Source organism: Oncorhynchus nerka, linkage group LG13 (genome assembly GCF_034236695.1).
Source record: "Oncorhynchus nerka isolate Pitt River linkage group LG13, Oner_Uvic_2.0, whole genome shotgun sequence".
NCBI classification, from domain to species: Eukaryota; Metazoa; Chordata; class Actinopteri; order Salmoniformes; family Salmonidae; genus Oncorhynchus; species Oncorhynchus nerka.
The window spans coordinates 37,377,190-37,389,477 of record NC_088408.1 but is presented as its reverse complement, the minus strand read 5'-3'; the positions used below and the strand labels follow the sequence as shown (position 1 = coordinate 37,389,477).

General features: G+C 44.8%; 1 protein-coding gene across 1 annotated transcript; it reads right to left on the bottom strand.

The window, feature by feature from the left end:
• Window positions 1-1,053: 1,053 nt before the first annotated feature.
• LOC115139479 (CCN family member 2-like) lies at window positions 1,054-6,802 on the bottom strand. Its single transcript, XM_029676940.2, has 5 exons — window positions 3,601-6,802; window positions 3,123-3,339; window positions 2,750-3,004; window positions 2,427-2,638; window positions 1,054-2,303 (listed from the first exon to the last, which is right to left on the bottom strand). The coding sequence occupies exons 1-5, from the start codon at window positions 3,658-3,660 to the stop codon at window positions 2,007-2,009; spliced, it is 1,041 nt and encodes a 346-aa protein (XP_029532800.1). The 5' UTR covers window positions 3,661-6,802; the 3' UTR covers window positions 1,054-2,006.
• Window positions 6,803-12,288: the final 5,486 nt, after the last annotated feature.

Below are 12,288 nucleotides of genomic sequence, written 5' to 3'. Positions count from 1 at the left end.
TTTATTTTTTTGAGCAGTGTATATTTAGATCAGAGGAAAGAGTGTCATCTACTGGCCCTCCAATGCCACTTCCAGCAGCATCTGGTCTCCCATCCAGGGACAGACCAGGACCAACCCTGCTTAGCTTCAGAGGCACATTCAACTAGGTAAAGCCTCCTCAACATCATTAATTAGACATATCACACTATATTGTTGATATGAATGTCTCACACTGTAGTCACCCCCCAACAACAACACGAGCCAGACTAAGTCTAAATTCAGTCAAGACTTTTGAGGGGGAAAAAGCAGATGAAAAGAGCCCTTTGTGGAGAGTTACAGTTTTTTTTAGATCCAACGGCTCTTTCATTTTGTCTGGAAAGCAACCAACGACCCTGCTACTCAGTGACAGGAAAAGGATTTACACTGTGTTGATCAGCCAATTACTGTATACATTTTTGTGGCTTATCCTTTGGTATGAGGTAAGTCCCGTTTCCCGATCCCCATCATATATTTGTCTGTGTTGTCTTTGATGTTGAACCAGGCCTAGTTCCGTGTGGTGTGAGTTTTCCCAGTGCTGGGACACTGATAGTGAGTGTTAAAGCACAAGGCTGCCAGTTAGACTGCTCTTTTCCTCAGATGCTGCCAGAGTATGTTTCCTTAGTCTGCAGTCAGGTTAGTGTGTAAATGGACTGGCAGCACACCGCTCCATCCACGAATCACAGGGAAGAGAATAGAGGACTTTAGAAAAATGTTTTGTTGGATGGGCTGGCAGGCTTCCGCTGGTGTTGGTGGCTAAAAAAGTGACACATAGACTACACCTTACTAGAGACTGGGTGGTCTGACAGAGCATGGACCTGGACCGCACACAATCCAATGAGTGGAATTTCAGTGGCCTGACTGCTGTTGTTGAACTGAAAGTGGGAACACCTAACTGCTTTGTGAACATGTGCTAACTTATTAGTTGCTGATTTCATATGGTGAAGTTTGGGATATCATTTGGGTGTGAGTAGATTAAGTTCTGTAGGGTAGGCTACTTTTAAAGCCCAAAGAGTAAAACAAAGAAAGGAAGACATGTTTATATAAAAAATATATTTTATTCCAAACTACAAAAGTGAAAACATGTAACTTTTTTGTCACACTTCTCAATAAAATAGTACACAAAACTGTCACAGGAACAGTCAAACCCAGCAAATAAGCTATCGATAAACATGTTGAAGGAAGAGAGAAAAACAAAACAAACTTTTTAAAACTTTAAATTAACTTAAACTGTACAATAATATGTACAATATTTACAGCATCAATAATACATATAAACATAAATGAAGCTCCAAATCATCCAGTCTCTTTTTTTTTTGTTGACAAAATACTGATTCCTTCCTTGCAACCTGAATCAGTCAGTCAAAGTCAAATACCTCTTTTCTCAGTGCTGTGGCATGCCCTCAAAGCATGCACACTACGCTCCTTGTCTGGAAGGACGGCTGTTTTTCAGCATGGGCTAAACCATGACCTGTCGTTAGCACTGCAACAGTTAGGATCTGCAAAACAGTGAGCTATACACAAGGGTACGTTCAACTAGTACTCTGGTGGGTTAAGGATATAAGTTTCTGTACTGGGGTTGAAAGTCTTCACCCTTCGTTACTGCAAGTGCTCAGAGGTTGGACACAGCCCAGTTAATTAGGTGCCCACCACAGTTTCGGGGAAGGGGAACATGGCATCAGCCAATTAGTGACAACAACATAGGCTGTCACATAGTAGAACTATAGTGCAGTAAGTATTCTATTTCGGGCAGCAGAGTAGCCCCCTGTCTTTCGTCCCCTCTTTAGGGCAAGTGGCCCTACACATCCATCAATACACTCATACATATACATTGAATATACGCATATATGTTTCTGTCCTTGTACAAAATACACAATTTGAAAATTACAAACCAAAAGACAAACAAATGCTGTGCTGCGAGATGAGATGGATATCTGTTCGGTTCAAGTTAAGAGTCATTGGTTGTTTTTGCTGTTAGGTGACGTAATTGTTTACGCCATGTCTCCCAGCATCTTCTTGTAGTACATGGACTCAAAGATGTCATTCTCGCCGGGGCAGTTGTAGTGGCACGCGCAGGTCTTGATGAACATCATCTGCTTCTTCATGACCTGGCCGTCGGGGCACTTGAACTCCATGGGCAGGGTGGTGGTTCTGTGGGGGGTGCAGCAGCGACCATCGGTGCACACGCCGCAGAACTTGGGGCGGTAGGACTTGGTGGTGGTGCAGCCAGAGATCTCAAACTTCATGGACTTGGACACTCTTGGCGTGCGGATGCATTTCTTTCCCTTCTGGAAGAGCAAAGTGTAAAGAAAAAAGTCATAATTAGTGACCATTGCTTTCCTCTTGATTTAACAAAGTGTTTGTATTGTAATGAAAGGGTTGGTTGGGAAGTGGTTGAAGAATGTGCTTACCCTAATGCTCTGCTCCATGTGGGACTCGCAGGGTCTGACCATGCACAGACGGGACTGTTTCTCCAGGCGGCACTCGCGGTTGTCGTTGGTTACTTTGGTAGAGATGCCCAGGCCGCAGGTCTTCGAGCAGGCGCTCCACTCAGTGGTCTGGACCAGGCAGTTCTCCCTCATCATGGAGGGGTCAGGCCCGTAGGTCTCCTCCTCTCTGTAAGCTGCGGGCAAAGAAGGGGAAGTGACATAAGACTCTTTATCTCTACACTCACACTGACCAGATTACATCATTCGAATGCAGGCTACTGTGTGTGACTAAGACTGAGACTCACCAGCGAGAGCAGAGCCCACAAAGATGTTTGTGTTTTGGGGGGCATCGCACACCCACTCCTCGCAGCACTTCCCGGGCACTTTGACGCGGCGGGGCATGGGGCAGTCAGGGCTGGGCAGGCGGATGTCCATGCTGCACAGGGGAATACAGCCCACGGCACCGTCCAGGCACGTGCACTGGTATTTACAGCTGCTCTGGAAGGACTCTCCACTCCTGTACACCATCCCACCCATCACACAGGTGGCGCCACCCTTAGCTGTGGGAGGAGGAGAAGAGAATGTCACATCTCCAGTCACACAAACGCCAGCAGAGGAAAATAATCAAAGAGTCAGCGTATTAGAACGACAAAAGAAGCCTGTTGAGAGTCACATTACCTGTGCAGACTCCTATGCGGCGGTTGACGGGGGAGCCGAAGTCACAGAAGAGCCCTTTGTGGGGGTCGCACATGTCCCTGTCTGTGCAAAGCTCGCCCATCTGCTTGGCACACACCCTGCAGCAGCCGCAGGCATCGGGCACCAGGCTCACACCAGGGGGACACTGGGGGTGCACATCAGGACAACTGCACTGCCCACTGCACTCCTGAGCCACAGCCTAAGGGACAAAGAGACAGGAGTATGGTTAGACCCTGATCACATGGGCACAACTACTACTAACGTTACAGTTCGTCAGCCCCAAGAGCTAGGGCATCATACAGCCTTTTGTAACTGTGTTAACAAAATATATCAATTTACAATTCAACTGCTGTTGTAATAGGCTAGACATGCCGATAGCTCGTGTCTGTCTGGTACATGGCGCATAGACACAGCAATACAGTTCCCATATAACTTGACATTCTCAGTAAAAGGGTCTTACCAGGTAGGAGAGAGTGAGACAGAAGAAAGAAATCAGCCTCATGTTCATTCCAGCAGACATTTTGCTTTTCTTCTGGGGTTTTCTCAGAGTATGTTAGACAAAAATAAGTCTTCAGGCTCTTCAAAAGTCTTCCTTAGTCTCTTGCGAGTAGTCAGGGAGCTTGTCGTCTGATCGAGTCGATCTCGTTGTTAAGAAGTTTCTGTTTTTTGGTTCTCTCTCAGTTAAGTTCTCGTAGTTCTCTTGGTTAAAGCTAGAGTTTAGCTTCAGTAGTAGAGCTGCTGCTGCTCTTGTAGCTCTCTCTTGGATGAGGAGTTGTTCTGTGTCTGAAGCTAGGAGCTCTCCCTGCCTTTATACACCCAGGGCTGCAGTGACGTGCCAGCGGCTGAATGAAGTCCTCGACAAACATGGACATTCTTGGCATTCTTTCCTAATTTCCTGCCCCCCCTCCTAGACTCGCTCTCCCTGACATATCGCATTCCTCCTGTCTGAAGCCAAAGTGCTGTCACATATCAAAATAAAAGTGCATTCTTGGCACTATCCCTCAACTTTCCCTTTTATGTGTAATCGGAGGTTGTGTTGTATCCCGGAGAGAGACCGTAAACCTCCCCTGGTATTAGGAATAGCTGCCTCTCTGTTCTCTTAGCACATCACACATAGATTTGTACACGAGTGGCTTCAAAGGCTTTAAATATCTATTATTGCATGTGCATTTTATTATGAAAGGAAGGGCTGTAGTGTAGTTCACAGTACTGTTATAAAACCCCTGTACACCTTCAGGACTGCTTTTCTATTCGGAAAATAACATACTGCACAGAGAAACAGATGTACGATATGTAATTGTATGAGTAATTGTATGATACAATAGCCTTCCTAAGTCTAATAAGTCATGGGTATTGGGATTTAAACCCTTTAATAAAGGGGGTTTGTACAGTATAAAACCACATCACCGTCTAGTTAACAGACTCTCATCAGTTCTATTCATTGGTTTTAATCGCATACTTTTTTTTTTATAGCCATGTGCTTCCACCTCACTAATAAGGTTTAGTCTATGGACTTTAAAGCATAGTTGTACTACATTCCTGGTGTGGGATTCTATTTTGCTCCGTCAGTAGCTAAACACTGAGCAGACTTGAGGATTGCAGGAAATCGGCTAGACTCTGGGGTTTGTATATTTTTGAAGAAACGATCACACAAGCCCCAGACTCTCCACCTCAGTCTTATGAAAGGCAGCCCTGCTCCTCACCAGCCACCGAATCGGAAATGAAAAACTCCCAGAGAAAACTCAAGAGCTGGAGGAATGTGCGGCTGCGCCAGCAGACATACTATTACTGCATGGACACACCGACTGGGAGGAAGCGTGGCCTTATATGGGAATCTTCACTAGCAGCATCAGTCTTTCCCTTTTTTCCAGTGTGGTTTGTACAGAAAGTACAGTAGGAGCTCCTCAGGGTCTGTACAGTCTGAGACGTTCTCGCCGGACAGTGTGTGGGATGGTAATGTACCCTGTCTGTCAACACAGATTAATTTGTGGCCAAACAGAGGCTGCCAGTTCCTTAACCCCGTCATGTCAAATAGTAGCAGCTTATCGCAATGCCCTATTTGAAAATGCGCTCGATTTCCTGAACCAATAACAGTGCGGTGTGGCTTTCCATTGAGGGGTTGGATGAACTGATCTACCCTCCACAGGGCAGTGTTTAATCAACCATTGTGTGTGGTAAGACGTAGCTGTGTGTTAGCATCAGATTCCCTGTCTTAGGCTGTTGTCCTGGAGCTCTCATTAGTGCTCTCTCTCTCTCTCTCTTCTAAGCCCCCTGTTGGTGTGCTCCTTTCTCCCCAAGACGTTCCTCACTCAATGGAGCATAGGTAAATCCTGTAAGGTCTGTTAACCTTTAATGTCATGCTCTCTGGTTTTCAATGGTGGCTAAAAAGGGGTCTGAAACTCGAGCTTAGGCGTGGCAAGGATTCCAAATTCAACATTCCACATGCGGTGCAATTGGGGTCCAATTTGGGATAAGTGATGAGGTGCTAATGTTGGAGTGACGGGCAGAAGTTAGCTAGGGTCAAAGGTCAAGAGCTGGTGACGCAATGGAAAGGATTCCACATTCAGTGTAAATAAAGTACCCAGACCTGACCATGTGACTCACTTTCCCATTCCCTCAACGGAGGAGGGTGTTCTGTTTAAAAATATTGCCGTGGTTCATTGTTCCCAGTACAAAAAAAAATACAAAAAAAAACACACATAGCTAGCTACATCAGTGTATTAAACATTCTGCCAAGGAGTAATTGTCTGTGCAGTGTGATTCCAGTTCTCTCCATTTCCATTTCCACTTCTAGTCTTCGTCCCAAATGGCACCCTATTCTCTACACGGTGCACTACTCTTGCCCATCAGAGCCCTGTGGGCCTTAAATGTAGTGCAGCATAAAAGGAATAGGCTGCTATTTGGTACACAACCCTGTTCTGTCTGCAACTTACGTGACTGTGTTCAAATGAGAAATGTTCTGTCTGAGGTATTCCATCTATGTGATGATTGTATTTCCACCATAATTTGCAAATAAATTAATAAAAAATCCTACAATGTGATTTTCTGGATTTTTTTCCTCATTTTGTCTGTCATAGTTGAAGTGTACCTATGATGAAAATTACAGGCCTCTCTCATCTTTTTAAGTGTGAGAACTTGCACAATTGGTGGCTGTAAGTATTCAGACCCTTTGCTATGAGACTTGAAATTGAGCTCAGGTGCATCCTGTTTCCAATGATCATCCTTGAGATGTTTCTACAACTTGATTGGAGACCATCTGTGGTAAATTCAATTGATTGGACATGATTTGGAAAGGCACACACCTGAATAAATAAGGTCCCACAGTTGACAGTGCATGTCAGAGCAAAAACCAAGCCATGAGGTCGAAGGAATTGTCCGTAGAGCTGGATTGTGTCGAAGCACAGATCTGGGGAAGGGTACCAAAACATTTCTGCATTGAAGCCCCCCAAGAACACAGTGGCCTCCCTCATTCTTAAATGGAAGAAGTTTGGAACCACTAAGACTCTTCCTAGAGCTGGCCGCCCAGCCAAACTAAGCAATCGGGGGAGAAGGGCCAAGGAGGGACCAAGAACCCAAAGGTCACTCTGACAGAGCTCCAGAGTTCCTCTGTGGAGATGGGAGAACCTTCCAGAACGACAACCATCTCTGCAGCTCTCCACCAATCAGGCCTTTAAGGTAGAGTGGCCAGACGGAAGCCACTCCTCAGTAAAAGGCACATGACAGCCCGCTTGGAGTTTGCCAAAAGGCACCTAAAGAGTCTCAGACCATGGAGAAACAAGATTCTCTGGTCTGATGAAACCAAGATTGAACTCTATGGCCTGAATACCAAGCGTGGCATCTGGAGGAAACCTGGCACTATCCCTACAGTGAAGCATGGTGGTGGCAGCATCATGCTGTTGGGATGTTTTTCAGCGGCAGGGACTGGGAGTGATGAAAGGAGTACAGAGAGATCCTTGATGAAAACCTGCTCCAGAGCTCTCAGGACCTCAGACTGTGGCGAAGGTTCACCTTCCAACAGGACAACGACCCTAAGCACACAGCCAAGACAAAGCAGGAGTGGCTTCAGGACATGTTTCTGAATGTCCTTGAGTGGCCCAGCCAGATCCTGGACTTGAACCCTTTTGAACATCTCTGGAGAGACCTGATAATAGCTGTGCAGCAACGCTCCCCATCCAACCGGACAGAGGTTGAGAGGATCTGCAGAGAAGAATGGGAGAAACTCCCCAAATACTGGTGTGCCAAGCTTGTAGCGTCATACCCAAGAAGACTCAAGTCTGTAATCATTGCTAAAGGTGCTTCAACAAAGTACTGAGTAAAGGGTCTGAATACTTGTCATTATGGGGTATTGTGTATAGATTGATGAGGACAAATGTAATACATTTTAGAATAAGGCTGTAAAGTAACAAAATATGGAAAAGTCAAGGGGTCTGAATACTTTCACAAGGCACTGTAGCTACAGCAAGTGAGCTGCAGTAAAAACAGTGCCACTCACCAGATTATGTTCTCTAAACATCAGACTGTTACCATGGTTGCTCCATGGATATCAGTTTGAAAGATGTCGCTATAAAAAAAGTTTAAAAGTAATGATATTTAAATGTACTTTACTGGTTGTCCGTGTTGTTGGTCCTTTTAGCAGTAGGAAGTGGAGATTTTTGTGGCACCGGTATGTTCTGTTGCTTGTATTTTACATCTCCTGATGTACTTCAGTGATGCACAATATGCTAACGATAGCCGAATGTAACCGAACGTTGTCGACCAAAGCACGTTCCCTTGCAAACAGCTCGAAGTGCTGGTGAAATTTGCCAGCTGATTGCATGGAACAATGTTTGGTCTGTGCCTTGGTTAAATTGTAGACATATTGTGCAAGTTGCGTGCGGATTGCGTCAGCATTGGAAAATACAAACCGGAAACACAAACTGACATATCTGTGGATATTTTTTTGTCTCAGATTATTTCCTACATAAGGACAAAATCAGAGGAAAACAGGTAAAGTATGTTCAAATGAAATGTCCAAACAGTCTGACTTTAATGGGACTGTTCATAAAAAGTGAGCCTCCACGTTAGAGAAGAGAGAAGAGTCTTCCGCTCTCAGATTCGTAGAGGCTACAGGTGATGATAATTTTAAAACGTTTGAAAGTTAATCTTGAAAAGTATCCACCTTGAAGTTGATAACAACTGTTGCAGCTGCCATCACCATTGTCACACTGCTACAACACAAGCTGGCGTGGGAAAACTGCCACTGATTCTTTGCTCTTGGGCTTGACCAACAACTCACTTTCTTTTTTAAAACAGTCCCACCCATTGCAAGTCAAAATGTGATTGGTTCATTCCACTGTCACTCCAAAATTCTGCTCTAATACAGTTGAATGGCAGAGGCCTTCTGTCCAGTTTCTGAAGGCCTAGCCAATGGCTGTCTGAGCTATCTAGATTTTTCTACCCAGAGACCACCACAGAAAAATCCCGATGGAATAATTTCTCTCTTCAGTATTAACCCTTAACTTTCCAACACAAACTGAAAAAATGAAATCAGATGATCATTCAAATGATTGAAAAGATTAAATATAATTTTTAAAACAACATTTTATTAAACAAAATATACATGTTTTATATATCCTTCTCTGAAAGCCTAGAAGGCCCTCACGGTTCCCCACTGCGGTAACCCTACCCAGATGTACTTTGGATTCATTTTATAAGACGCACCTCCTAATCTGCTTTCACTTCCTTTAGGGTAAAACATATTGTTCATGAATCATATAACAACTGAGCTTCTGTTTCTGCTGCCGAGAAACAAAAACCTAGTCCAAGCTTAGTGTATTCATAGTAAGTCTCCTAGAGAAGGGGGGAACTCATGGATTACTGTCACATGCTATAGCCCCCAATTGCTTTCTCTCCTATTATTAACATTTTTTCAGTGTTTGTGCATAATAATACTGCAATAATAACATAACCACATTAGCAAATGGGTACCCTCGTGTTGCTATACTGGCATGGAGAGCCTTCAGTTGGACTAGGTCTCCCTCTGACTGGAGGGCGGAGTGAGGGCGGAGTGAGGGCGGAGCGCCCCATGATGGATTCCCTTCTGCTTGGATTCCCTTTTGTTCTTCAGAGAGGGCATATTTTCAGCCACAGCAGCATAGCATTCCTGTGAGATTGTTGCAGTGCATTCCTCATGGGATTTGCCTTAAGCCGCCTTCGTCCTCTCTGATCATCTCCCAGTAAAGAATAGGATGACCTCATCAGAGGCCAGAACGGGCCCTGTGACGATGGAATTCCCCAAAGAAGCTCCACAGAAGCTCCTCATTTGGGAGAGACTGGGGAGTTTTCCACTGGTTGCTCTCTGGCCATGGTGTAAGCTGAGGTGATGTGACAGAACGCCCTGTACAGGGCCTCTGTCCTCTGGTTAACTCAGCATTTCCTCTTCATTGCCGTCATTCATCATCCATTACAGTTACTTCTACATTTGGAATAGCTAGGCAATGTTTTTCAAAATTCATTTTCCAGTTTCCCCATTTAGGCAAGGTGGGGCCTCGCTCAGCACAGTTGTGCTCATGTAGCCAGAAGCCCGTTGTGCTTTACCAACACCCACATGTACAGATGGAAAGGCTACAGGCTGTTTTTCTAACATTACAACACCCAGAGTACTTTACATACAGCTCCTTTGGGGTGAGTAAGTCGCCAGCAGCATAGTACTGACTAAGGGCAATGAGTGAGTTATAAACAAGAGTTAAATATTACAAGTTAAGGTGTACAGTGGGCCGACATGAGTGAGAATGTGATTGAGTATTCAGAAAAAAACAAGAAAGGGGAAAAGTATTCATCTTAATTAACCAAATTTTTCCGGGATTGTCCTAGTGTAAGTAGCCTATGCATTTTCAGACCTGCATAGCGTTACTGTTCATTGAAACATCTGATCAAAGATGAAAAGAATCAGACATGCTATTTTAGTTGAAAGGTTGATCATCCAAAAAGTGTCTGGGAACAACTATACGCTAAACTTACTGAACACTAAAACAAACAAGAACAAAGATTATTTGCCTTCATATCCATATCCACCTCACCATCTCCACCTACAATTCTATAATTGGCAGTTGGCAGTGAGCTCCTGGAATGTTCCCTGCTTTGAAACTTCAAACTGACCGTCCCTCCACCACTATTTAAACTGAACATGTGGCAGAGATGTCAAAATGTGCTAATTATGAGGGCTACAGTTTCTGGCTCTTTGAAATACCAAGGCTGACTGAGGTAATTCATAGCCCAGACTCTCGCCGACCGTTGGACCTTACTACATCATTCGTGTCATGGAGCAAAATCACAGACTAGAAATGGCTAAATCTAATTTCCTTTGAAAGCGTGAAACAAATTAATATAATTGGTGGGCTAAAGGATACAGCTGAGAGAGAGTGGCTGGAAAGTGGAAATGGATTTGATAGATGCGATTGTCTATAAAAAGCCTTGGCTGTGGAAATGTACAGGCTATTTAGACTAGAAAGGACAACCCAGGGAAGTGCCAGGGTGCTGAACTTTTTTCAACAAAGAGCAGAAAATAATTTAATCCACAGAGATTTACTGCTACACGCATGCCTTCTGAGGGGGCTACCATGGTAATGACAGTGAATGAGGAGCCTACGTCTGCTGCATCTCTCTGTCTGACCTCTGACCCATGTCCGTAAAACCTGCCATCATTCTGAACAGAATCCCATATGGAGGCCTGAGAGTCCACGATTTATTGAATCTAAAGAGAGAATGGTTTGTACAGTGTCATGAACAAAGTGCAGAGGTCCAAATATAGGCATAGACACCCCACACTCTGTCCCCCCTTATCCCAAACTCACACCCCTACACTCCCAATGTTAGCTTTTCTCCAGACTACTCTGCTGTATGTTTTTTGTCTTCAGAGGAGTTATTGGAACATTCCACAGATGAGCCCCTTTATGCAAGTTGCTGTTTGTTGTCTCCTGGCCAGGACTCAGGTCATTAGGAGGGCTTTGTCCATCTCTGCCCATCTTTACACAGCAGACTTCATAGCAGAACTAAGAAGGTCATTAACAGCCACTACCTCACAACAGCATGTAAACATACACTATTTACACAAAAGTATGTGGACACCCCTTTAAATTAGTGGATTTGGCTATTTCAGCCACAACCGTTGCTTCCAGCAAGTCAGTTCGTCAAATTTCTGCCCTGCTAGAGCTGCCCCGGTCAACTGTAAGTGCTATTATTGTGAAGTGGAAACATCTAGGAGGAGCAAGGTCTCAGTCGCAAAGTGGTAGGCCACAAGTTCACAGAACTGTCCTCGGTTGCAACACTCACTACAGAGAACAATAACTGTTCGTCGGGAGCTTCATGAAATGGGTGTCCATGGCCGAGCAACTGCTCACCAGCCTAAGATCCCCATGTGCAATGCCAAGCGTTGGCTGAAGTGGTGTAAAGCTTACCGCCATTGGACTCTGGAGCAGTGGAAACGCGTTCTCTGGAGTGATGAATCACGCTTGGCCATCTGGCAGTCCAACAGACAAATCTGGGTTTGGCGGATGCCAGGAGAACGCTACCTGCCGAATGCATAGTGCCAACAGTAGAGTTTGGTGGAGGAGGAATAATGGTCTGGGGCTGTTTTGCTGTTTTTCATGGTTCGGGCTAGGCCTTCCAGTGAAGGGAAATTTTAGCACTACAACCATACAATGACATTCTAGGTTATTCTGTACTTCCAACTTTGTGGCAAAGGTTTGGGGAAGGCCCTTTCCTGTTTCTGCATGTCAATGCCCCTGTGCACAAATGAGCTCCATACATAAATGGTTTGTAGAGATCAGTGTGGAAGAACTTGACAGGCCTGCACAGAGCCCTCATCTCAACCCCATCGAACACCTTTGAGATTAATTGGAAAGTCGACTGCGAGCCAGGCCTAATCGCCCAACATCAGTGGCCTACCTCACTAATGCTCTTGTGGCTGAATGGAAGCAAGTCCCTGCAGCAATGTTCCAACATGTAGTGGAAAGCCTTCCCAGAAGGCTGTTATAGCAGCAAAGGGGGACCAACTCCATATTAATGCCCATGATTTTGGAATGAGATGTTCAACAATCAGGTTTCCTCATACTTTTGGAAATGTAGTGTATTAACAGTGCTTGGCCTAGTTAAGGGCGAAGCGTGACCT

What these genes read in the sequence shown, in the direction of transcription:
- LOC115139479 (XM_029676940.2), bottom strand. Translation starts at nt 3,660, where the DNA reads ATGTCTGCTGGAATGAACATGAGGCTGATTTCTTTCTTCTGTCTCACT. An exon ending in CCGCATAGGAGTCTGCACAG is followed by an intron (nt 3,005 to 3,122) that starts GTAATGTGACTC and finishes CTCCTCCCACAG; the next exon opens with CTAAGGGTGGCGCCACCTGT. An exon ending in TGTGGGCTCTGCTCTCGCTG is followed by an intron (nt 2,639 to 2,749) that starts GTGAGTCTCAGT and finishes CTTTGCCCGCAG; the next exon opens with CTTACAGAGAGGAGGAGACC.